Source organism: Thecamonas trahens, assembly GCF_000142905.1.
Source record: "Thecamonas trahens ATCC 50062 unplaced genomic scaffold supercont1.24, whole genome shotgun sequence".
In the NCBI taxonomy this organism is placed as follows: Eukaryota; order Apusomonadida; family Apusomonadidae; genus Thecamonas; species Thecamonas trahens.
This window is the reverse complement of record NW_013657656.1, coordinates 1-24,023: the sequence shown is the minus strand read 5'-3', so window position 1 is coordinate 24,023 and position 24,023 is coordinate 1. Positions and strand designations below refer to the sequence as shown.

Sequence of the window (24,023 nt, the reverse complement as noted above, 5' to 3'; positions counted from 1 at the left end):
TCGGATGGGGCTGTGGGTGGGTGGAGTGACTTGGAGAGAGAAGTGTTGCGCAGGTTGTCGTGTGTTGCTGCAGATAGCGAGGGCGCGTGTCGGAGGAGAGGGGGGGGGGGGGGGGGGGGGGTTGATCCAGCGAAAAAAATGTAATGTTCATTGATGGAGCTCAAAGCCAAGGCGACCCCAATCGGGACGTGATTGCGGCGTCAAGACGCCGGCAACGAGCACGGATTTGCCAACAGAGCGCAGAAGGCGGGCGTGCAGGTGTGTGCGTGTGTCTGTGTGTGTGAAAGAGGGTAAAGGGAGGGTGGGGGAAGAATCGGGCACAGGATCAATCCAAAAAAAGTCCACTTCGTGCCGACCGGACACAACCGAGAAGCGGCTGCGACGACGGGCGGTCTAAGAGTCGACTTGGGAAGGGGGGGGGCGAGCGAGATGCCAGCCGGCGATCAGTCCGAGCGGAGCGACGACTTGATCGAGCCAACGAGGCGGCGGAGGAAGGAGCGGCGCGGCTCTGCGGCGGCAGCGGGAGACGAGCCGGGACTGACCTTGTCGGCAGCCGGGGCCGGAGCCGGATCCGCGTTGGTGTTGGTCGCCGGGGACAGGCTGGCGGTGGGAGCCGGGCTGGCCGCCGGGACCGGGTTGGCCGCCGGAGCGTGCGACGACGATGGCGCACCATCCGGAGTGGTGAGGGCCACGTCGGCGGCGAGGTCGGCATCGGCGGCGGCGAGGGCCTTGCATGCACGGGCAGCCATGGAGGCAAAGACCTGATCGGCGATGTAGAGGTCAAACTCGAGGTAGCCGAGGAACTCGACCTCGCACTTGTTGAGCTTTGCGAGCGGGATGCCGAGCAGGTTGGCCCAGGTTGCGTTCGAGTACACAGCGTCCTCAGCATACTTCATGCCAAGGACGAGGCATGTGACCAGCGGGCGCATGGGCTCACGGAAGCGGGTCCGGGAGTGCTTAGCGAGGAAGCGGTCGAGGTAGACGGCGGCGGAGAGGAGGGCACCCATGGAGAGCTGGGTCCGTTCGACCAGCCAGGTCAGGTTAGCCTCCAGCGAAGCTGCGCCCGAGTTGACACGCGGGCCGAGGAGGCCATCGATGATCTTGATGACGCCCGCCGACGAGATGGCGGCGAGCTCTTCGACTGAGAGGATGGCCGGCGGCGGGGCGATGGACTGCTCACGCGGGAGCTGCGGGTGCGAGCAAGGCTTGGTGTTGATGTCAAAAGTGACAGAGGAGGACGTGGACGGCGGAAGAGCCGAGTTAGACGGAACGACGGTCATGATCGGTAGGTGATGGAGGGCGAGATGCGAAAGTGGCTTCAAATTGAGGTGGTGGACGGGATGGATGGATGTGCGGGGGTTTTGGAGAGAGCGTGGGGGAGGCGGGTAGGTGTGGGTGGATGGGGGCAACCGGGTGGGTTACAGGGAGATGACCGCCATGGTGTATGGCGGGAGAGAGTGGAGTTGGGGTGGGGAAGGGGTGGTTGAAGGGTGGGTGGGAGGGGGTAGGTGGCGAGTGGGAAGGGTGGGTGGGTGGCGGAGGAGGGCTGGCGGCAGAGAAACTACCAAAGCCGTCCGTAGCAGAACAGAGGGGGGGAGGGGACGAACTCGAGCTGTGGAAGGCGTCGAGGACGTGGACAGATGACCCTTCAAGGTGCGGGAGGGAAGGCACCAAGGAGGGGTTTTAGTCACTAACCTTGCGAAGGCCGAGAAACGGTTCGCAAGAAAGAAGAGGTGGACAGAGCCGTGCGGAGCAAGAGCAGTGTGCCGGTGCGGGTGAGGAGCTGGGATGACGGCTCGTCTGAGCTGGCGGGCGTGCGGAGTTTTATTGTCGCTCCTCGTGCCAAGCTTCGATTCGAACGTTTGCCGGGGCGTGCCGTGTGCATCGCACGCCCTCTGCCCGCGATGGGTGCACAGATGGAGGAGAACGGTTGTAGATCAAGTGTGTGGGTAGTCTATGTTGTGGGTAGGGGGTGTGGGGATGTGTGGACCGCTTAGAGGTGGAATGCGGTGATGGGGATGGTTGCGGGAGAGGGTGGCCTCCGCCACGTCGATGCGGCGGAGGAGAGCGAGGAGGAGGTGGCGGAGGGAGGAGGTGGCGGAGAGGGCGATGGGGGCGATGTGGACATCTTGCCCCTTGTCAGACCTTCCTTGCCACGAGGCCATGCTTGAAAAGTAGAAGAACGGCGTGGCGGGCGCGTCTGGCTTGTAGAGGCAGATGACGGTCATGGCCTCGGCGTTGAAGTCCTCGCCAACGAAAATTGGCAGTCGGAGATGTTGGCGAGGACCGACTTGGCAAACAGCGGCGCGCGCTTGACAAACTGGTCGACCTCGTCGGGCCGATTGGCCTCGAGGAAAGCTCGGACCCGGCGCATGTAGCCCTTAAAGTAGAGCCGGTAGGTAGAGCGGTCGTAGAACGTCTCCTGCAGTTTGAACATGTGCACAACATCGATGGCCGAGACCGAGTTGGTGTCGGCAACCGTGTCAGCATCGTCATCAACATCAGCACCGGCGTCAGCGCCTGCAACCCAGGTCTGCACACGAGCACCGGCATCCGCGGCGACAGCCGAGCCGGCATCAGCGCCAGTCTCGGCATTGCCATCGCTTGCATCCCCAGCGACGCCGTCCGCAACCGTAATCCACTTGCCCTCGACCTCGTACACACATCCATCAACCTCGGTCAGCTTGAACGCATCCGATACCAGCTCCGCGTCTACCGTGCCGTGACGTGTTCTCCCTGTAAGTGCGTGTTGTGTGTGTGTGGGGTTGAGAGGGGTTGGGAGGGGGGGGGGGGCGGGGGGAGGGGGGGGAGGCGTACTTGAGAGGCAGTCGTGGTATATGATCATTCGTGTGTGTATGTATGTATATGTGTGTGTGTATCTGTATGTGTGTGTGTGTGTGTGTGTGTGTGTGTGTGTGTGTTGGTGGTGTGGTGGTGTGCGTGTGGGTCTTCGTCGTCGGTGGGTGGTGGTCGGCAAGTCGGCGGCGGTCGGTCGGTGGGCGACACTCGGTTCGCTGGTCAACATTGCTCTTTGGGGGGGAAAGGGAGCACGGCAGAGAGAGCGAGTAGGCATGGGCAAGCCAAAGGTGACGCGGTTCCTGCAGTCTGCATACACTATGATATCTACATGTACCTCTGGTGTGGTAGGCTGGTCAGACGAACCCGAGGAAGGCATCGGCTTTGAGGGCTACATCGAGCTGTCTGACCCTGCCGCAGCCGCAACTGAGCTGCGCAAGTACTACAAGCACGGCAATGTGGGCTCCTTCTCCCGCCAGCTGAACATGGTATGTCCCCTGCTCTCCGCCCCTTCCCTTCCATCCCCCCTTCTCCCTCCCTCTCATACTATGTATCCATCCCCTTTGCCCCCCCCCCCCCCCGTCCTCCCCTCTCCCCCCTTTATCCCCCCCCTCCCTCCCCTCGTGCCAGTCGCCATGTGGCTCGAGCGAAAGCCTCGCTGGCCCAATCCCGCAGAACGTTTTTGTTGCGTTTTCAGTTGTTCCGTCACCCGCTGGCCGGCAGGCAGCCTCCTGTGTGGCGTGTAAGACATAGAGAGTACGGACGTTGAATGCGTTGAATGCGTTGAATGCTGGTGTGGTACTCATGTGGGGCATGGTGCGCTTGGTGGACGCCATGGTTGTGGTTGGGCGGGCATGCGGTGGTTGGGCGGGCACGTGTTGGTAGTACTCGTTCAAGACGCGAAAGCAAGACAATCGGCTTTGGTTCCATCACGTCAACTTTCAGCCCGATGCCAAGGACAGACTCGCGCTCATCTCACGCAAGCCGGTCTACTATCCGGCGGACAAGCGCAAGGGCAAGGGCTCCGAGTCGGCATCGGGTACGTCGGCTGGGAAAGAGTCTGCCAAGCGTTCGGCGAGCAATAAGTCGGCGAGCAAGCGATCGGTGTCATCTGCTAGTCGAGCGCCGCAGGCAGGGCGGTCGTCGGCATCGATTGCGTCGAGTAATGCTGCTACCGGCATGGCGGCGGCAGAAGCAGTGGCGACAGCGCGGTCGGGGTCGGCGCAGGCGGTCAAGTCTAGCCCGCCGCGGAGCAACGCGGCGCCGCGTGGCCCGGTGTCCAAGGCCGAGGTCGAGGCATCGTCGGTTCTGCTGGCGGTCTCCAACTCGCGGCCGATGTCGCAACCCGGGTCGCGGACCAACTCGCGGCCGACAAGCCCATCCGTGAGTGCCATGGTCAACACGACGACGATGGCGATGGCCAGTGCGGCAGCAGCGGTGGCGCACGCCGGGCTGATGGCGATGCGCAAGCGGAAGCACGGGGCCGGGCCGGGCGCGCCCGGTGGCGGCTCGCCGCGGTCGTCGCCGCGAGCTTCGCCGCGGCTCCCGTTTGCCTCGCCACCACACTGGGATGCGGCAGGCACGCCCGGCCACTCGGGCTTTACCTCGCCGGCACCCGATCACTACCCAGGCGTGATGCGGTCGCCCGGCGGCGGGTTCCTCAACCTCACGCAGGAGGCATTTTCGCGGTTCTCGCCGTCGCTTGTCGAGCCGCAGCGTCCGGACGCGCTCGACCACAACCTCCAGTTTGACATCATGGCCAAGCGGTTCTACGTTCAGCTTCTCCGGTCACTCTACCGGGTCCGCGACGACCTGTACGGCGGCCTCGTCTTTTCGCAGAAGATCGGCAACCGCGAGTATGTCATTCGTGTGACCGACAAGCTGCCTGCGCCCATTGAGCCGGTCATGGGCGAATTTATCATTGTCGACTCGTCGCTCGAGCCGGTTGCGCCGCCATCGACAGGCTCATCGACGGCGTCGATGTTCTCACCGCTCTCCACCACTGGCTCGTCGGGCCCGGGCACTGTGAGCGAGTTCTCGGGCGTCCCGTTGGAGCCACCGTTCGGTGTGTCGTACACCACAGCGATTGGCCTGTCGTCGTCGCTGGACCACGGCTCGCCACACGCCCAGTCGCAGCCGGCACCAACCGACATCTCGGGCCTGGCCCAGGCTGTGGAGGCCTCGCCAGGCTCGCGGACGCGCCGGCTCTCGCTCCCACGGCTCGACACCTCGGTCCACCCGACCGCCAAGCGCCGCAAGCTCCTCTCGTCCGGCGGACCGCAGCTCCTTGCCCGCGAAGTCGCCCCGCGTATCAAGCACATCCCATGGGGTCCACCGCGTCGCTGGCGCTCGCTCACCGGGCTCGCCGTCGAGCACTCGTCGTGCACCCGTGTGGACAAGATGGTCAAGTACGTGGCGTTCCGGCATACTCGCGACCCATCGTTCATCCTCTACCATCCGGTCCCATACAACCCACAGGCGACCGCTGCACAGCTCTCGCGCGACCTGGCCAACATCGACTCGCTCGATGTCGAGGCCGAACAGACCTCGGCCGGGACCGTCAAGAATCTTGCCCGCATGAACCGCGGCGCTGCTGCCCTCGCTGCTGCCATCAACAACCGCCTCGAGCGCCAGAAGCGCTTGCGTCTTCAGCCCGCTGCCGCCGCAACCACCGCCTTCCGCACATCGCCGCTCAAGCCGGTCATCGCTGGACCCCCAGCGGCGGCAACTCGCACCAGACCCTACAGGCCGCCGCCGTCACCATCCAGCACCACCAGCAGCAGCTGCTGGCGCGGAGCCAGGCGGCGGCATCATCGCAGCAGCAGCAGCAGCGCATGATGGAGATGCAGGCGCAGGCCGAGCTGGCGAGTGCCGGCCCGATGCCTCCGCCTCCGCCCCCACCAGCGTCGGCGTCGGGTGAGTCGCAGACCACCAGCACGCAGGCAGCCGCCGGATCCGGCTACGGCCTCGCGCCCCTCGTTGTCCCCAACGCCGGATCGACGGCGCTCTTTGGCCAGGGCTCGACGTACCTCCTTTCGCCCACACCCGAAGCGGTTTCGGCCCTTGCCCAGCGACACGGCCTCGACACCGGCTCGATCTTCTCGGTAGCTGGCATGGTGGCAGCCCCGCTCCGCGATGCTATTTCCCCCAACACCGGCGGCGGGGCTGGTAGCGGAACCGGGCCGAGTCCCGGACCACAGCATCAAACGGCATGATATGATGAGCGTGGGTGCGGGCGCAATCGCGCACCAGGAAGCGGAGAGAGGGGCGGGGGCGGGGGGCGGAGCACTTGACGCGGCGCACTGGCATGCTTGTTTACGTATGTGTTGGAGAGCGTATGTGTGGCCACGGGTGCCTGGCGTAGGGCGGGGGTGTAAGGTGACAGCGGACTCACCTGCAGGTGTTGTGGTTGGGTGGGGCGGGCGGGCGGTGGTGGTTGCGTGCCTGCGGGCGGGCTGGTGTGGGCGGGCCGGGCCGGGCCGGGCATGAAAAGGTCCATCTCGACGGCGCCACGTATCCTGTAGAGACTGGGACGGGAGTTCAGGCGGTGCGGTGGTTGGCAAACGTGGCTATGGCTCGGCATGGTGGTGATCGTGGGGCACGGCTGGGCGAGCCGGTGGAGATGCGGATGGAGACTGTTGACGGCCCGCACCTGGATGCTAGCGAGGCCATCATGGCCTCGCAGCTGCACGACGAGGCCCACGTTTGGGTTCTCTTTGCATCGCACTTTGATTGATGGCGTTCGCGAGAAGCGTACTCGCCTTTATAGGCTGGCCGTTGTGGAGAGTGTGACGCCGCCGCCGTTGACGGGCGTGACGACGATGTCTGCCATGGAGGCGACGAGGATGTCAGCTTGGAAGCGCGAGATGTCACCGCTAGGCTCGGGCACGACGCCGACAACAAAGCACCCGGCAAGCTTACCGGCCTGCATGCCTGCCTCCGAGTCCTCAAACACGACACAGGTGGTAGGATCGAGGCCAAGGCGCTTGGCGCCAAGCAGGAAGATGTCCGGCGCCGGCTTGCCGTTCTTCAGCTCGGCGTCGTCGCCGCACACCCGTGCCGAGAACAATGAAAACATGTCAGCCTTGGTCGACTCCTTGACCGCCACCGACGAGGCCTTGGACGAGGTGCAGAGGGACATCGGGACGCCTGCGTCGCGGAAGGCGGCCATGAGCTCGAGCGCGCCCGGCATGACAGCGGCGGTCGGCGTCAGCTTGGCCATGGCTGCGTCCCAGCCGGCCACGATCTCTTTGGGCGTGACCTTACCCTCGAGCTCAAAGACCTTGACCAGGTATGCCGACCAGTCCGGCGCCGCCGTGCCGACGATGGTGTTCTTGACGGCCACGTTCATGGCTGCACCGTGCGGCTCGAGCACCTGGTTGAGGGCAATGTCCGACAGCGGCTCGGTATCGAGCAGCGTGCCATCCAGATCCAGCAAAGCGCATAAAGAGTAGGGGAAGTAGTCTCGGCCATGGTGCGTCAATGCGGGGTGGCTGCGTCGGCGTAGCTGGAGGTGACGTGTGGCTGTCGGTCAGCGGTCCAGGGCTTGAGTCTGGCAAGCTGACATTTTGTCGCTCCCGCATCCTACGTGGCATCGACGACTGCTTCCACTCAAATGCGGTGCCGATGGGATTTCTCCGCAGGTAGCCCCCCGCACTGGGCGTACCGATGTGTGATGATGTGGCTCTGGGTCTGGCCAGGTTGAGTGGAGCTGGATGTTGGTGAGGGGTGCTGGCGACGCGATCAAGAAGACGAACGGACTGGCCCCCGTCGCGGGAGCATGTGGCCGACGTCAGTGAAAGGGCACAGAAGAGCATCGAGGGCCTCTGGCAAACGCTCGGAGCCCGCTGCGTGGCTGGACGTGGGTGTTGGACCGAGCCAGAGTCGGCACCGGACAGGTTTCTTTGGACGTTGACAAGTAGCATGTGTGACAAGCCCATGCTTACATGGCACGAGTGGCTAATGGTCTGCGTGTCGATCCTCCCCCCCTCTCTCCCTCCCTTCTCCTTCCCCCGCAGACCAACCCAAGTTCAACTCACGTCTCCAACCGTAACCATGATGGCTAGCCAGTCTGGGCGCGGAGACATGGATGACACGTCGGGAAGTGCGACACTTCCAGCGGAGCGGCTGCTCTCCACGCCGCTTGACAACCTTCTGGCGGCCTCTTTCGTGGCCGCTTTCCCCTCGGTTTCTTCTTCTTTTTCGGCTGCGGCCGAGTCGGGAGCCACGCCGTCGAGCAGCGGTGGCGTGTCTAGAAGCGAAGGTGGTGGCGGGGAGAATGGTGGCGGGGAGAATGGTGGCGGCGATGAGGATGATGGTGGTGACGTTGTGCCCATTGGGGCTCTGGCGTCACAGGTGGCGACCGAGTCTGCGCATGGCTACCTGGCGTGTGGGCTTGGGGCCGGACTCGAGTCGAGCGACCACGCGGTGCAGGCGCGGCTGGCGGTGCTCTCGCGCGAGCTGACGGCGCTGGCGGACGGGTCGCACTCGCTGCGGTCGTCGTACGAGGTACTGGCGTCGAAGCGGGCGGCGGTGCTTGCTGCGCTGTATCGCGCATACCGCTCGGAGGCCAAGTCGCGGAACAGCAAGTCGTACCAGTCGCTGGCGGTGGCGAGCCGCGGAAGGGCAGCGACGATGCTCGCGCGCGACGCGCTTGACGTCGGGGTGCGGCTGCTTTTGGGCCTGCTGCGGCAGGCGGCTCCAGGCGCGCCCGAGCTCTGCGCCGACGCGCTTGCCCTGCTCAAGACAAAGCTGGCGAGCGTGCCGGCGGCGGCGTACGGCGATAAGCTGTTCGAGGGCTCGGACGTGGCGCTCGACGCACTGGCGCAGGCCGCCGTCGAAATGGTGACGAGCATGCCGACACCGCAGCTGGCGTTGGACGCTCTGGAGACGCTGGTGGCACTCGCGGTTGCGCGCGGCTCGCTCACCTCGATGCTGGACGCGCTGCAGGCGCTCATTGACCCACCGGCGGGGCTTGGTGGCGCCGACCTGGCGCTGGCAGTCACACCGTCGCTCCGCAAGCTCGCGGCGCGGGTGCGGCCAATCTCGTTTGAGTTTCCGGGCAAGGGCGTCTCGCCAATGGCAGTTTCGCCAGGCGTTGCACCGGCGGCGGCGGCGGCGCAAAACATCGGCCCGTGGCTCGCGGTCACGCCCGGCAGCGAGTCGGTTGTTGTGGCTTCGGGCGCAGTGCTTACCGGCTGTGCGCTGACGGCATCGATGGGCAAGGTCGATGCCGGCGAGTCAGTCACTGTTGGCGTTGGTAGCAACGGCGGCGACAGCGACAGCGACGGCAACAGCAGCGCTCGACTCTCGCTCGCAGCGATGGATGGCCGGCTGCTCGCGGCGTCGACCGCCCACGGCCCGCGAACCTTTGTCGAGCTTGACCCGGTTTCTCTCGCGGTTGTGGGCGAGCTGGTGGTGCCAGCCAGTGGCGAGGACGAGGAGAAGGGCACCGACGAGGCGGATGGCCCCAAGCCGGATGTTCTTCTCGTGTCGGATGGTACGCTCGGGACAGTTGTGACGACGTTGCCAGCGGGCGAGTCGAGTGACGAAGTCATGCTTCATGTGTCAGACCTCGACGTCCGACCGACCGACGGCCCGACGCTCGAGCCAGCGTTTGATGGCGAGCCGCTGGCCATCAAGCTGGCGGCAGGCGAGCTGCCGTCCAAAGTGCTTCAGCTCGGCAAGCCGAGCGAGAGCAGTGGATTCGGCAGCGCTAGCGGCGGGTTTGGCGGCGGCGGATTTGGCGGTGGCGGATTTGGCGGCGGCGGGTTTGGTGGCGGCGGCGGGTTTGGCGGCGGCGGCGGATTTGGCGGTGGCGGGTTTGGCAGCGGTGGCGGGTTTGATGGCGGCGGCAGAAGCACCAACAGTCTCGTATCGACCGGCTCGATCACACTTGCGACTGGCAAGCCAGGCTCAACGCTTGACATCGGACAGGAGATGACGCTGGAGGCCGACATCGATATCACGGGATGCACTGGCGCTGTCATGCTGTTTTCTGCGGTCGATCCAGAGACTTCAGATCTTGCGCTAGCGGTGATGATCGACAGCTCGTCGCAGATCACGGTGGCATACAAGCCAGCGTCGAACTCGGTGGGAGGCCCAACGCAGGGGTCTATTTCCCACGAGTCAATCTGGATGCAGGCCGACAAGCCAGGTTGGATCCACATCTCGATTTCGATCGGGCCAAGCCTCTTTGTAGCGATGCTCAACCAGAACATGGGCCAGCGATGGATTTCGCCCATCGCCCTCTCGCCAGGGCTCAAGTGGGCGTTTGGCGCGCCGATGCAGGGTGCAAACGGCTTCTGTGGCGCAGTCCGCGCGCTGCGGATCTGGTCTGTGGCGATGCCAGCGGCGCGGCTGCGGATGCTCGGACAGGAAGAAACGACTGGCAAGGAGGCAGACCTTGTCGGATACTGGCCGCTTGATGAGGGCATTGGAAACCGGGCGCTCAACCTTGCGGCAGAGGCTGGGACGCACATGGCTATTGTCCACAACGGCGAGTGGCTGGATTCCAAGATTCCGCGGGTGGCCGCCGTGCCGCGGGCGTCGACCCGGACGCTGCCGCTCATCCTACCAAGGACCGCGATGTCATCGATCGGGCTGGCAAGCAACGGCGAGTCGCTGCTGGTCATCTACCCGCGTGAGGTGGCGTACGAAGCTTTTCGGCACTCGGGCTCTGCCATGGTGGATGTCTACTCGCTCAAGGACGGAAGTCTATGCGACCGCCAGACACTCGACGCCGAGATCGGCGACGTCAACGCAGCAACGTTTTCAGCTGACGGCAAGTTGCTTTTCACGTACACAAGCGAGTCGCGGACGGTGACCTCGTTCTCAGTGGCTGGGCCAAAGTCGACCCGGGCGATGCGGCTCGACGTAGCGTCGGCGGTTGCACGCGGCGACGCCGTCGCAGCGGGGATGGACGAGGTCGATGTCTCGGACGCGACCGCTGTCGTGGCGAGCTTTCCGCTGCCAGCGTACTCAAACGAAGACCTGGAGATTGCGGCGTCGGATGTACTTGACAGCCTGGCGACTGTTCCGCAGGATCATGTGGCAGTCCATCTGCTCGGCCAGCTTGCGGCCGAGCTGGGGTGGCTCCCGGAGAGCCCCGACCTGATTGCACCGGCCAACTTTCGCATCGATTCAGTGGTCGAGCTCTCGGGCAAGACCTTCCGCCAGCTGCTGAGCTTGCTCGAGCACCTCGCGGAGCAGTACCACGACAGCGCCGAGGCGTCTCGCGGCAACATGTTTGCGCTTCTCACGCTCATGCGGGTGCTGCGGGCCAACCTCGCGCACCTTGTGGCGTGGAACGTTTCGCCGGAAGACTGTGGTTTTGTTTCGGACGTGCCGCCCGCGGCCAAGGCGGCAGCGGCAGCGGCCGAGGGCAAGCTCTCGTTTGCGGCGCGGACGCTGCCGGTCTCAGCCGACGAGGCAGCGAGTGCAACGGACATGCGGGCGCGGTACATTGCTCTGCTCAACGGCTTTGTGGCGTCACCAGCGGGCAATCCGGTGGCGAGCTTGGTCTCGAAGCCGCTCCTCACCGAGGTCTGTGATGCGCTCTCGATTGGCCTGCCGCTGTTCTGTGTCGAGCCGGAAGAGCGCGTCGCTGAGCTGCAGTCGCTTGTGGCCGAGGTGCTCGCGGCCGGGGCGGACGCGGATCCGCTCCGGGTCCTGCTACTTGAGCGATACTTTGTGACGCTTGCCAAGCCAGCGTCACTCCTAGCACTTGTGCCAACGCTCATCAGCGGTGAATCTGGCTCGGGAAGCAAGCTCCTCGCAGCTGTGGTCACGCTTGTGGTTCAGGATACTGAGGCGCGGCTTCTGTCGCTGTCGGCAGCGGCGCGGCGAGACGAGCTCGACCGGACCCAGCTAGAGGCGCATTCGAGCCCACATGCGAGCATGGTTGCTGCCGGCCTTCCCTTCCTCACTAACTTGCAAATGGCACTGCTTGCGGCGGCGGCGAGCGAGGCCCACGCCGAGGATCGGCCAACCACACAGTTTGTGCTTGACTATGTCGAGCAACTGTGCGGGTCAGCCGGCGAGCTGCTCACGTTTACGCTCGAACAAGCGCTTGGCGCGGCAGGTGCCTTTGCGCCAGGCAGCAAGACCGAGCTCAAGCTTGCAGTGTGGACGGTGCTGGAGACGTCGATTGGAACTGTTCTTCTCCCGCTGTTTGCTGGGCTCTGGAACGCTTCGCTTGAGCTGGAAGCTGCTGGCAAGCTTCTCCCACCAGTTGTTGCGCTGCTTCAGGCTGTCGATGCGCTGACGAAGGACTTGCCGGACGTGGTTGTGGCGGAGCATGACAACAACGCAGGCAATGTGAGCGTGTCAGCCGAGGAAAAGAGTGCGCGGGTTGCGTACCCGGCCGCGGCCGGGGTGGCGATCCCGACCGGACGGAGCGAGCACGTACTGAACATTCCAGATGCGACGTCGATGCGGATCAGCATCGACCGGCTGGATCCGAATGGCACGCTCTCGATCTACCTGGCACCCAACCAGGAGTCACCTGTGGACGAGTCGCTCCGTGCCGGAGGCACAGTTGCTGTGCAGTCGTCGACGGTGTACCTGGTGTACGACTCGGGGTACTCGGGCATCACCGGCTTTGCGGTGACAGCTCGGGCAACGATCCACGAGCGGCAGGACATGCTACCGTGGCTGCTTGATTTGGAGAAGGCGATTGCCACGTTTGCGGCGCAGTGCGCGGCGCTTGTTACATCCGGCGTGCCGAGCTCGGAGGCCGAGGTCGAAGTCGGGCGCACGCTGCTTTCGTCAGACTTGCTGGCTGGCGGCGAGATGGTTCCAGACGCGTCACCGGATGGCGAGCTGGAGCAGCTCGAGTGGTTCCCGACCGAGTTATTTGCGAACGGCAAGAGCCTGCGGGCGCTACTGGCACCGGCGGCGAGCTCGACACTCGGCGCGCGGTCAAAGCAGGAGGAGGCGTTGGTGAGCGGCCTGCTGAGCGAGAAGCCCGACGCCGAGACGAGCGCCGTGCTTGCGGCGCTGGACGCATCGGTGACGATTCCGCCGTTTCCGGTTCCTGCTGCTGTACGGGATGTGGTGGCTCTCGCGGTGCGAGCTGTATTTGCTGCCGCCGTCCACCACGCTGGTGCCATGGAGGAGATTCTGGACGTTGTCGAGGAGCTGGCTGGCGGCAAGGCCGATGTGGAGATTCCTTCGACAGTGACTTGGCTCTATGTGAGGGCACACCGACTCCGGCGATGGCTCCTGGACCAGTTCCAGCTGGAGCAGTCCAAGCTGGCACAGCCCGAGGCCGAAGTGTCGGATGAGTCTGACGACGGCGCTGACATAGGCGGCGATGCCGCTGAAGCCGAGAGCCAGGATGGCGGCGAGACCAGAGCTAAGGGCAATGCCGAAGCCGGCGGCAGCAACAAGGGCGAGGCGGCTCTGCCATCGCCATTTTCCTCCCGCGAAACCGGGTATGCGGAGCTGTGCTCGAGAGTTATGGCGCGGTCAAAGTTCCTACTCTCACTCTACTCTGCCGTCGACATTCTGCCGGACCTTGACGCGCCGTCGATGGGCGAGGCGCTTCTGGTGCGACAGCAGTCGCGCGAGGACGCGGTGCGAGAGGGTGTGTCGGAGGCACAGCGCGAGGCGCGGTCTACGCTGCTGGCGTGGAAGTCTGTGCAGGGAGAGGCGACGCTGCGGACGGCTGCGCCCGAGGAGCGGTCGGCGATTCTGTGGCGACTCATTCTCGGCTTTATGTCGACCGAGGTTGAGCTGGATAAGGTGCGTGCGGCGCTTGCGGCTCGGCGACACCGGGCACGGCTGCGCAAGCTGGGGCTTGACGCGTTTTCGCGGCTGCTCGACGCTGTGAGCCTCGCAAGCGTCAAGCGCGAGGTGGTGCGGTGCATTGTGCCCGCGCTCTCGCGGCGGAAGGCCGACGCGCGACTGGGGCTTGCCCCGGATGTGATGGGCATGGTAACGCCTACGGGCGTGGATCTCGGCGAGGCTGTTGCAAGCGCGTTTGCAGGTCTTTACTCCAAGCTAGTGACGATGCTGGAGGCGCCGACGGTGTCGGGCGCGGATCTGCTGGCCGAGACGCTGCGGACGTTCAACGTGGCCTTTGACGCCGACGTGTACCGGCGACTTATCTCATCGGGCGTGCTAACGTCGCTGCACACGCTGCTCGAGGCGACGGCGACTGCTGACGGGGGCGAGGACGGTGGCGAGTCGTACCAGATGGCGTCATGGGCGCTGCTTGATGTCATCATCACGACCATCATTCAGCACTCGAACGAGCTCGGAGCACTGTTTGCGGACGCCAACGTCATGGTGCCGCTGCTTGGGATTCTCTCGTCGCAGCTGAACAAGGCAGCAAGCGCGGCAGTCGAGTCCACCAAGAGCTTTGACGACTTTACACCGCTGCTGGTGACGGCAAAGGGCCTGCCAAATGCTGCGGATGGAGTGCAGGCCGAGGGGTTTCGAGTTTTGGCAGTCTCTTTGACGAAAAGATTGGCATGTCGTTCGCTTCGCCGATGGCGGCTGCAGACGCTGGCGGCAACGGCGAGCAGCCGGGCAGCGCTAATGTGGCAGCTGGGGGATTCAGAGCGCGACCTGATTTGTTGCACCCTACACAGCCAAGCGCAGGCGTGGCGGGTCCAGGACCGCGCAGTAAGTCCATGGTCGCTTCGCGCGACATGGATGAGGGTAAGCGGCTCCGCAGTGTGCTCTCATACCAGACGGACGCCAGTTTTGACGATGCAGTGCAGGTCAAGTTGCTCGGGTTGCTGTATTCGATGGTCCACTGGCCTGTGGCGCGGAGCCGTCTGCATTCTGACCAGCTCCTCACCTCGCTGTTCACGATGCTCAAGGCCGGAAGCGGGCGAATGCGGTTTGTGGTGACGCGGACGCTGCGGCACCTGCTTGCGGCCGAGAGTGCGCCGGATGCCAAGCTGGTTGACGCGGCGGCTGTGCGCGCAGAACGCGAGCTTGCTGCCGACTCGTGCTCACAGAGCTTGGGCGAGTACCTGCTGGTGTCGATTGGGCAGGCGCTGAGTGCACCGGCGCTAGTGGCGGCCAATCGGAAGAGTGGGGCGTTTTCGCGTGTCGGTGGCGTGCCGCTGCGGACGCTGCACTCTGCCGAGTCGCTGCATTCGTGGTCGGAGGGAGTGTACCTCGTGCGGCATCTTGTGAAGCGGGCGCCGCGGATCGGGAGCCGGATTGCAGGTGAGGTGGCTGCTGGACTTGCACACATGACGAGTGCGGTTCGGTTGTGCGCGGAGCTGGAGGCCGGGCATGATCTCGAGTCACTTGGCGCGGCCGACTGGCAGGTGGTGTGGCACGCGCTGGGAGCACTCGCTGTTGCGGGTGGGTATGCCGAGACGTTCCGGGCCGGGGCGCGGATCTCGTCACCGATCTCGCACTTTTCGGGTACCATCCTCACGATGTCCCAGAGCGTGGACAAGCTCGCGATTGTTCGTGATGACGACGACGACGTGGTTGTGGTCAATGTCAACGAGCTCGAGCCGATCGACGACGTGGGGGTGAGCGTGCCAGACGATGTGCCTGGCGTAGATGTCAGGAGCCTCATTCGTGACTTGCTTGCCGTGGTCACCGTGAACGCCGGAAGCACCGAGTCGGCGCTTCTTGCTGAGCTCCGCGGGCGGGCAATGCGGTTGGTGCTTGCGCTTCTTCCGGCGGAAGGGGCAGCGGAAGAGCTTGCACAGGTTGCGGGCGTTCAGCTCCTGGCCTCGCTCGCGCTCGAAGAGGCGGCCACGGTGCCGTCGATCACCGAGCTCGAGTTCAAGGTCAACCAACTCATCAACGAGGCCACGCGGAGGATCCGAGAGGAACCAAAGATTATGGTCGAGCTGCTGACGAGCGGCGAATCGGCGAAGAAGACTGGTAGCGAGGCCGGTGGTAGTGGACCTGTGGCTGCCGGCGGTAGCGGCGGGTTCTCGTTTGGTGCTGCGCCTGCTGCGTCGGCCGAGGCGGGGAGTGGGTTCTCGTTTGGTGCTGCGCCTGAGATGTCGGCTGAGGCGGGGAGTGGGTTCTCGTTTGGTGCTGCGCCTGCTGCGCCGGCTGAGGGCAGCGGCGGGTTCTCGTTTGGTGCTGCGCCTGCTGCGCCGGCTGAGGCGGGGAGTGAGTTCTCGTTTGGTGCTGCGCATGAGACGTCGGCTGAGGGTAGCGGCGGATTCTCGTTTGGTGCTGCGCATGAGACGTCGGCTGAGGGTAGCGGCGGGTTCTCGTTTGGTGCTGCGCCTGCTGCGCCGGCTGAGGGCAGCGGCGGGTTCTCGTTTGGTGCTGCGCATGAGACGTCGGCTGAGGGCAGCGGCGGGTTCTCGTTTGGTGCTGCGCATGAGACGTCGGCTGAGGGCAGCGGCGGGTTCTCGTTCGGTGCAGCAGAGACTGGAAGCCAGGCCAGCTCCGGCGCCGCCCCGAACTCTTCTCCAGCGAAAGAGAACGAGACTGCAGAGGCGGAGACTGAGGCGACTGCAAAGGCCGAAGACACACCTCTGGTGTTCGGTACACTGCGCCTCACGGCTGCCAAGCTTTCGATCGGGTTTGTGGTCTCGTCGATCTCGGCATCACCGACATGCACCATCTCGGGCCACCTGACATACGTTCCGCTCGACACCGAGCCGACACCGGAGCGAGTTGCTGGTGCAGTTGTTGTATTGGACGCACTGCTCGATTTCAAGGGGCGTGCGGCAGCCGCTATTGAGGCTGGCGCTGTGACAATCGTCTTTGCCACCGACGACCCTGTCGATGACGGACTGGTGTCCAACGAGACAAGCACCGAGGCAACACAGCCGCTGGCGGCTCCGGCGGTCATTGTCTCGTGCGCTGCAGCGACCAAACTGCGCGAGGTTTTGGATGAGCCGTCGAGTGAGGAGCCGTCGAAGCTTGTGAAGACCATCATGTCGCGCAAGCTCGTCGAGGAACACGGGTTCGAGCAAGCCCATGCCGATCGTGCTCTGTCGGTCACAGCCACCTCGAAGAACAACGTTGAGGTCTTCGACTTTGACGCCGCGCGCGAGTGGCTTGACGAAAACGTGTCGTGGATGCGCGAGCAAGATGCAATGCTCAACGATCTGGACGCACCAGCAGCAAAGCCCTCGCGTAAGGGCAAGGAGGAAGCGCTACCTGAGCCGGCCAAGGACACTGTCGCCGACACAGCTGACGACGGGTCCGCGGAGTGTCTGGCCAATGGTCTTGTCACCTCGCGTGAGCTGCAGCCCGGCCTGGGCGCTCTTGCTGATGCGTGGCAGGCGATTGGCGGCGGGCAGGGTGCTATCGCCTCACTGCGGGCCTCGCTTGCAGATGGAAGCTCGTTCCACTCGAGTGGCTTTAACTTTGGTGGGCCTCGACCTGCACAGCTTACCGCCGAGCTTAGTACCGATGACGGAGCGAAGGCCGGCGTGAACCACGGAATGTCACGAATGACAAGCTACGTCACCGTCCTCCGCATGACACCGCTCTCGATTGTCCTCGCCGAGCTCGCCGCTGTGCAAAAGCAGGTCGTCGCACACTTTGCCACGCGCGCCCTGGCCGGCGCGGTGGCGTTCTGGCCGCGCTCTCTTCCGCTGTCGAAGCTGACCGATGCCGACACGCTTGCACGGGCAATCGCGCTCGGAATGGCAGCACCGGACGTGCCTGCGCTGGCGGCCACGGTTTCATCGGCCCGTCTCCGGACGGCGCTCATCTCGACCATGCAGCTTGGCAACGATGTGGCGTCGGACACGGTCGACATTCTCAGCGCGCGGTTCCACGGTCTCCTTGATGGCGTGCTTAGTAAGGCGCCGCTCGCCACTGAGCCGCAAGTGTACGAGTCGCAACACAACTATCGGCACGGCGAGCTCAAGGCGTTTTCGATCCCGATCCCGACCAATGTCAAGACAGCGGTAATCATTGTCGATCCTCGGACCTCGCTCGACTACGATGACAACCTTGTTTTCTCGCATGGTCCGGGCCGGACCCAGAGCATCGGAACTGTGAGTGGAAACACGCCGCCCGCTTCTTTCTTTATCTTCAACCAGGCAGCGCTTACGGATTCAGAGCTGTTTGTCGAGTTTGACACAACCCGGACAGCAAGCAACCAGCCGACGCGCTACGGCTACCGGTTCACCATTGTCCCGCTCAAGATGGAGTCGAACGAGGCCGAGCCGGCGCCGGCCGCCGCAGCTGTCAGCTCCGCGCTCAACCTGCTAGACTTGCTCGTCGCCTCACGGCAGCCGGTCATCGACGCCAATATTGTAGTCAAGCTCCTCTCCGTCCTCCCGCACGTGGACTCGATTGAGGTCGCCGAGGAGACTTGCCGAGCGGCGGCAGCGCTCTTCCGCCAATGGTCGTCTGTTTTCAACACGGCAGCCGCCGACGAGTCCGCCCGTGCAACACTTCCGGAGCTGATTGACGAGCTTGAGGTTGCCTACGCCGTGCTCGCTCGCCGCAAGGCCATCCAGTGTGTGCCGGACCGTGTGCCGTCGGCCCACGTCCAGGCGCTCCTTGAGCTTCTCATTGTTGCGCGCCACGTCTTTCCGGCCGCTCCCGACTTTGACGCTGACGACGTCGCCGCGACTACCATTCGCGCCGCCGCCGCCGCCGCCGCCAAAGCCGAGGCGGAGTCTAATGACAATGCCAAGACAGAGGCGGAAGCCGAGGAGGCTGAAGATGTCCAGCCGCTCGCACCGCTTCGCCCTGATCTCGAAGATGTAATCTCGCGCGAGGTGGCGCTCGAGAGCCGCGGCGTGCCATCAGTCACCGACGCGCTGCTGTACAAGGTCGCGCGCCATGGCTTCCGCAATGTCTCGCTTGTAGACATCGATCGGTCGACGATCACGCCGAGCCTCCGGATTGCTGCCGAGAAAGAAGTTCCGGCCGCCATTATGCAGGCGAGTAGCGGGTTTGGCTTCTCACAGGCGGCGGCGTCGATGCGCTGCTTCATGGGTGACGTGTCTGTGAGCGCTGGCAAGTGGACGTTTGAGGTCTCGATCTTCAACGGGTCTCAGCCATTTTTGATTGGCTGGGCTACGCAGGCGTGGGGCCGGGTGTCGGAACAGTTGCGCTCGGGCCACGCCGTTTCGGCCATTGTGCAGACGCACTCGATCTACGCCGAGTCGAGCATGCCTGGCGCGGTCAACCCCGGGGTGCACTTCAACGTACCGTACATGTCGACGGCAGTGCCGGCCAAGTTTGAGGATATCAAGCGTGACGAGGGCAAGGTTCCAGTCTACACTGTCCGCGTGTTCCTCGATGCCGACGCGGGCTTGTTCTCGCTCATGGCTCAGGGCGTGGCCGCACCACCGGCGATGGTGACGTCCATCCCGATTGGCAGCGGGTTGCATCCGATTGTAGGCGTTCCGAACATGACAGAGGCTGTCGTCAACTTTGGCGCGTCGCCATGGGCCCACGAGGTGACCGACGCCAACTTTGCCGACTACCTCCCGCTCCATGACGCACGGCTGGACGCGCCGAGCCGGCTAGACCAGTTCCAGCTGGCGTCGTCGGTGGCTACGGCGGTCGCAGCGCGGACAACAATCGACGCCAAGCTGGTCGAAGCGGCACTTGCACGAGAGATTTCGGACGAGCCGAACGCGCTAGCGTTTGAAGCCGTCGACGACGAGGCTGGCCAAAAGCGTTCCGGAAGTAAGCGCAGGGCAACCGGATCCGGGTCATCGCCGTCGCCGTCACCGTCGCTTTTTGGCCAGCCGCAGTTCAGCCAGCCGTCTACCTCGCTCTTTGGTAGCACGGCGACGTCCTCGCCATGGGGTGGTTCGTATGGAAGCGCTGCACACAGTTCCTCGACTTGGGGCGCCAGTACTCACGTCACTAGCTCGGGCACGCCGTTTGGTATGTCGTTGACCTCGACCTCTGGCGACGCGCTGCTGTCGACAGACCCGAATAGGTACTTTTTCACCAGCGAGCGCAGCAACGTCAATCTTGTGTTTGCGGCCAAGACGGTATCAGGAAGCGGCGAGGGCGAGCGTCCTGGCAGCAGCGAGTCACAGGTTGTGCTCTCAGAGGTGGTACTGACCAATGTCGCCGACATGGCACGCAGTAGCGGCAAATCGAGTGGATTCGGGTTTGGCGGAGGATTTGGGTCAAGCAGCAGCAGCAGCAGTAGCAGCCATGCACAGCATGCAGTTGTGTCAGGCCTTGTCTTTGTCTGCCGCGAGAAGCCCAAGCTCGCGGCATTTTCATGGTGCGATGGCTTTACGGCCAAGCAGTATGCCAAGGTGGCGGAGCGGCGTGTGGCAAGCTCGGCGGCGGCGCGCGACCATGAGCCGGTGGCCATGTTCACATTCGGTGGCAAGTCACGGACTACAAGCGTCAAGTTTGAGACGCCGCTTCCGGGCTCGTACGTGGTGATCAAGTTGTTGAGCTCCAAGTCGAACGCAGGCATGTCGCTGGCATCTGTGGTGTTCAAGGGCTACGTGGCCGACCACCCACTGGCGGAGCCGCTGGCGGCCGGCGAGCCTGCCGATGAGCTTGTCAGTAGTCTGCGGACGCGGCTTCTGGAGGCTGCGCTCGCACTTGACGCCAGCCAAGCCTGGTCACTTGAAGGTGACGCGGCGCTGGTGGCATGTGCGCAGAACCAGGCGACACATGGCGAGGCTGCTGTGGAGACGCTTGATCCACTGACGCTCGACCTCAGCGAGACGGCGCTCATCCGATTCGCGCCGCTACGCGGAGTGGCATGCGACGCGCTTGTTGCGCGGTTTGTTGTTATCAAGTACCTCAACTCGCTTGTTTCGCCGCTGCTCAAGTTTGTGGACGTGACTGATGTGCACGCACTCGAGACGGGCGGGCGCGCTGGAGCCGGCATAGAGGCGGCGCGGTGGCTCGACGAGATGGCGCTCTCGCATGTGGTGTTCAACATCCGCGTCCTTCTGTTTTTCAACACCAAGATGGAAGTGTTCAGCGAGCGACTCGAGGAGGAGCGGCGCGCTGCTGCTGCGGCGTTGAACGAGATGGACTCAAGCCGAATGGTGGTGAGTCTCAACCGGATTAAGGCGTCTGCAGCCGAGAGTGCTGCTGCGCCGGCCGCGGCAGGAAGCTCAACCGGTGCTCCTACCGTGACACAGCGTGTGGTGGACGAGCGGTGTGCAGCAAGATTTTCGGCCAGCTGTATGCGGGACTGCGGGCAGGGCCGTATGCGCGGCGCTTTGCCACCGCCAAGGCCGACCAGCAGATGTTCAAGGCCGACTTTCTGGGCGAGGGCTCGATTGACGCCGGCGGACCGTATCGCGAGGCACTGACAACCGCAGTGGCAGACCTCATGTCCGAGGTGACGCCGCTTTTCCGTCTCTCGCCGAACGGACGGACGGACGTTGGACTCAACCGTGACAAGTGGGTGCCGAACCCGGGAGCCAAGTCGTCGAGCGCGCTGGGGATGTACGAATTTGTGGGCGCACTCATGGGACTGGCGATCCGTACCAAGTTCTACATGCCGTTTGCGCTTCCGTCGCTGGTGTGGAAGGCACTACTCGGGGAGAAGCTTGTGCTCGGCGACCTCGACGCAATTGACAAGCTCACGGTGCAGGCCATGGAACAGATTGCAGCATTCTCTCGCGATGACTTTGGTGTTGTTGTCGACGAAGTTTTCACCACTCTTGACTCGGCCGGCAACGTGATTGAGCTCGAGGAGGGTGGCACGTCACGAGTTGTGACGTACGAGGACCGAACCGAGTTCACGCAGGCGGTGCTTGCGGCGCGGCTGCACGAAGCCGACGACCAGACGCGGGCGATGCGGCGTGGACTCAACTCGGTCATCCCGGCGCGGCTGCTGGCGCTGTTCTCGTGGCAGGACCTGGAGCTGCTGGTGTGTGGTCGGGTCGATATCTCGATCGAGACCCTCCGGGCTCACACGGTGTACCGCGGGGGCTACTCTGCATCGCATCCGGTCATTGCCACGTTCTGGAAGGTACTGGAGTCGTTCTCGATGGACGAGCGGGCGCTGTTCCTCAAGTTTGTGTGGGGACGGACACGTCTCCCGTTGCAGGACTCGTGGGTCCAGCAGTTTACCATCGAGGAGCTCCGCGTCCGCAAGGACGGCAAGGTCGACGACATTCTGCCAGAAGCGCACACGTGCTTCTTTATGCTCTCACTCCCGGCACAGACCAACTACGACGTGATGCGAGCCAAGCTGCTGTATGCAGTTGAGAACTGTCGGGCAGTCGACACCGACTTTTCGGTGAGCACGTCGGCCATGGGTGCGTGGCTCGATTAAAAAGTGTTGCCGCGACCGCGCATCGCTACGAGCGATGTCGAAACAACACCAGGACAACAAGTTGGGCCTCAGGTGGCAGAACTCGGATTCTGGAATACTGCAACTGTAGATTGGAGACTGTGCATGGGGGTAGTGTGTGTATGTAGTAGGGTAGTAGTGAAATCCGATTGGCCATATCTTGCAATGAGTGTGATGGGGGTTGTGTGCGGGGTCGGGCGGTCGAGGGCGTGCTCAACCGCCTAGGCAAACAAGTCGACGCGAAAGTGAGCCGCGGTCGATGGGTATCGATGACAGCGATATTGATACTGGAGATAGTGTGGGATGTGTGATGACCTTGGGTGTGGTCGCGGGTTGTGTAGCTGGTGGTGGGTGGGAGCTAGGTGGTGATGAAGGTGGGCTCATCGGGCGGGTGGGCGGCGGCTTGCGGCTGGTGGTCAACGAGGCAGGGGCAGCAGAGGGAGCTGGGTCGGGGCTGGGTGGCTCGAGATTGCTGTTGGTTGGCGATTGAGCAGTATGAATAGTGATGGTTGAGGGGTGTGGGTGTCGAGGTCGGGGATGAGGATGGGGGTGAGGTAGAGCGAGGAGAGGAGGAGAAGGAGAAGGAAGAAGAAGCGGGGTGCGCGATGGGATGGTGGTGGGCATGGCCAAGGCCTTTGGGTGGGGGCTGTGGCTGGGATGATAGTGATGGTGGTGGGGTAGGGGGTGGGGGTGGTCGTTTGTGGTGACGGGTGGTAATGAGTATAGTAGGGGGGGATGAGGGGGTCGTGACGTGGGGTCGTGACGGGCGAAGGGGTGGTGGGTATGGCGATTGGGCTTGAGCATTGATGAAGGTGAGTATGATACGGCTGATGGGTGTGTGTGGGGTGTGGGCGATAGGGGCGGCGGGTACTTGGCCGGCAGAGGGAAGGCGGCGGACGTTAATTGACTTGAACGTTGAATTAATTGAAGAAAGCCGGAACGGGCATCAAACGAGACAATGACGTCCACAACAACAACCAAAGATCATACATAGCTTGCACAACACACGTATGAGTAAGCCAACAGGGACTGGACAAAGCTAGCAGGCAATGGAATGGACTCGGGTGACGTTCAGGTCGATGAGGTAGGGCGCGGTTGATCGATCAGATCTGCAGATCAGCCATGACCACAACACAACAAGGTCAACACAAAATACATTGCATACCAAACTACTGACCACGACAAACGACAACAAAGTTGAGAATCGATAGTGTAGTGAGCAAGGGCCGATGGTGGATGTGGAAGTCAACGTCAATGAAAACAGGAGAATCAAGAACAAATGAAGCATGACGAATAATGATACAAACCAACAACAAGAGCAAAGGCAATGATCAATGAGGATGCAAGTCGACTACGGTCAAGCATCAAAGGCAAAAGCAGCCAGAGCACAACATGAGGGCAGGCAAAAGCAACAACAAAGAATTTGGAACCATGAACGACAAAGAACAAAGACCATGGTCAGACAACAAGAAAAGAAACGGAAAGAATCGAATGATCAATTGACAATAATCGATGACATTCAATTGAACATCAAACAATCCAACAAGTGACGAGTGGCGAATCATGAAAATGTTGAATGACATTCATGTCACCCACCAACTCGCACATGCGACTCGGCCGAACGTGTGACACGGGCAAGTGTCAATGGGGGGATGGGGATTGTGAATCAGCATCAACGACTCAAATCACGCCCATGCACAGCCATGCACACGGTAGGGTGGAGGATGAATATGGTGGAGTGGGTGCGAATGTGGATGTGGGTCATGCATGGGATGGGTAGGGGTGGCAAGGAGGCAGTGAGTGGCAGGTGGAGTGAGTGCTAGGGTTGATGAGGCATCAGCTAGGGTTAGGGTTAGGGTTAGGGTTAGGGTTAGGGTTAGGGTTAGGGTTAGGGTTAGGGTTAGGGTTAGGGTTAGGGTTAGGGTTAGGGTTAGGGTTAGGGTTAGGGTTAGGGTTAGGGTTTGCTTTGGGTTAGGGTTAGGGTTAGGGTTAGGGTTAGGGGGCCCGTTAGGGTTAGGGT

General features: G+C 63.1%; 6 protein-coding genes across 6 annotated transcripts; 3 read left to right on the top strand and 3 right to left on the bottom strand.

The window, feature by feature from the left end:
- Positions 1–144: 144 nt before the first annotated feature.
- Positions 145–1,502, bottom strand: AMSG_05522 (uncharacterized protein). The gene has a single exon (XM_013902167.1). It carries the CDS (start codon positions 1,278–1,280, stop codon positions 444–446), a length of 837 nt encoding a protein of 278 aa, XP_013757621.1. The 5' UTR covers positions 1,281–1,502; the 3' UTR covers positions 145–443.
- Positions 1,503–2,224: 722 nt separating this feature from the next.
- AMSG_05521 (translationally-controlled tumor protein) lies at positions 2,225–2,845 on the bottom strand (the record flags this gene model as incomplete). Its single annotated transcript, XM_013902166.1, has 2 exons — positions 2,225–2,712; positions 2,818–2,845. 2 exons carry the CDS (start codon positions 2,843–2,845, stop codon positions 2,225–2,227), a joined length of 516 nt encoding a protein of 171 aa, XP_013757620.1.
- A 177-nt stretch (positions 2,846–3,022) lies between these two features.
- On the top strand, positions 3,023–6,019 carry AMSG_05520 (uncharacterized protein). Its single transcript, XM_013902165.1, has 2 exons — positions 3,023–3,284; positions 3,682–6,019. The coding sequence occupies exons 1-2, from the start codon at positions 3,072–3,074 to the stop codon at positions 5,632–5,634; spliced, it is 2,166 nt and encodes a 721-aa protein (XP_013757619.1). The 5' UTR covers positions 3,023–3,071; the 3' UTR covers positions 5,635–6,019.
- An 84-nt stretch (positions 6,020–6,103) lies between these two features.
- On the top strand, positions 6,104–6,887 carry AMSG_11884 (uncharacterized protein; the record flags this gene model as incomplete). Its single annotated transcript, XM_013902304.1, has 2 exons — positions 6,104–6,115; positions 6,290–6,887. 2 exons carry the CDS (start codon positions 6,104–6,106, stop codon positions 6,530–6,532), a joined length of 255 nt encoding a protein of 84 aa, XP_013757758.1. The 3' UTR covers positions 6,533–6,887.
- On the bottom strand, positions 6,560–7,613 carry AMSG_05519 (HAD-superfamily hydrolase; the record flags this gene model as incomplete). The annotated part of the gene is made up of 2 exons (XM_013902164.1): positions 6,560–7,198; positions 7,554–7,613. The coding sequence occupies 2 exons, from the start codon at positions 7,611–7,613 to the stop codon at positions 6,560–6,562; spliced, it is 699 nt and encodes a 232-aa protein (XP_013757618.1).
- Positions 7,614–7,881: 268 nt separating this feature from the next.
- AMSG_05518 (HECT domain containing 3) lies at positions 7,882–21,985 on the top strand (the record flags this gene model as incomplete). The annotated part of the gene is made up of 3 exons (XM_013902163.1): positions 7,882–14,234; positions 14,429–20,831; positions 20,870–21,985. The coding sequence occupies 3 exons, from the start codon at positions 7,882–7,884 to the stop codon at positions 21,983–21,985; spliced, it is 13,872 nt and encodes a 4,623-aa protein (XP_013757617.1).
- Between the last annotated feature and the right edge of the window lie 2,038 nt (positions 21,986–24,023).

What these genes read in the sequence shown, in the direction of transcription:
- AMSG_05522 (XM_013902167.1), bottom strand. Translation starts at nt 1,280, where the DNA reads ATGACCGTCGTTCCGTCTAACTCGGCTCTTCCGCCGTCCACGTCCTCC.
- AMSG_05520 (XM_013902165.1), top strand. Translation starts at nt 3,072, where the DNA reads ATGGGCAAGCCAAAGGTGACGCGGTTCCTGCAGTCTGCATACACTATG. An exon ending in TCTCCCGCCAGCTGAACATG is followed by an intron (nt 3,285 to 3,681) that starts GTATGTCCCCTG and finishes ACGTGTTGGTAG; the next exon opens with TACTCGTTCAAGACGCGAAA.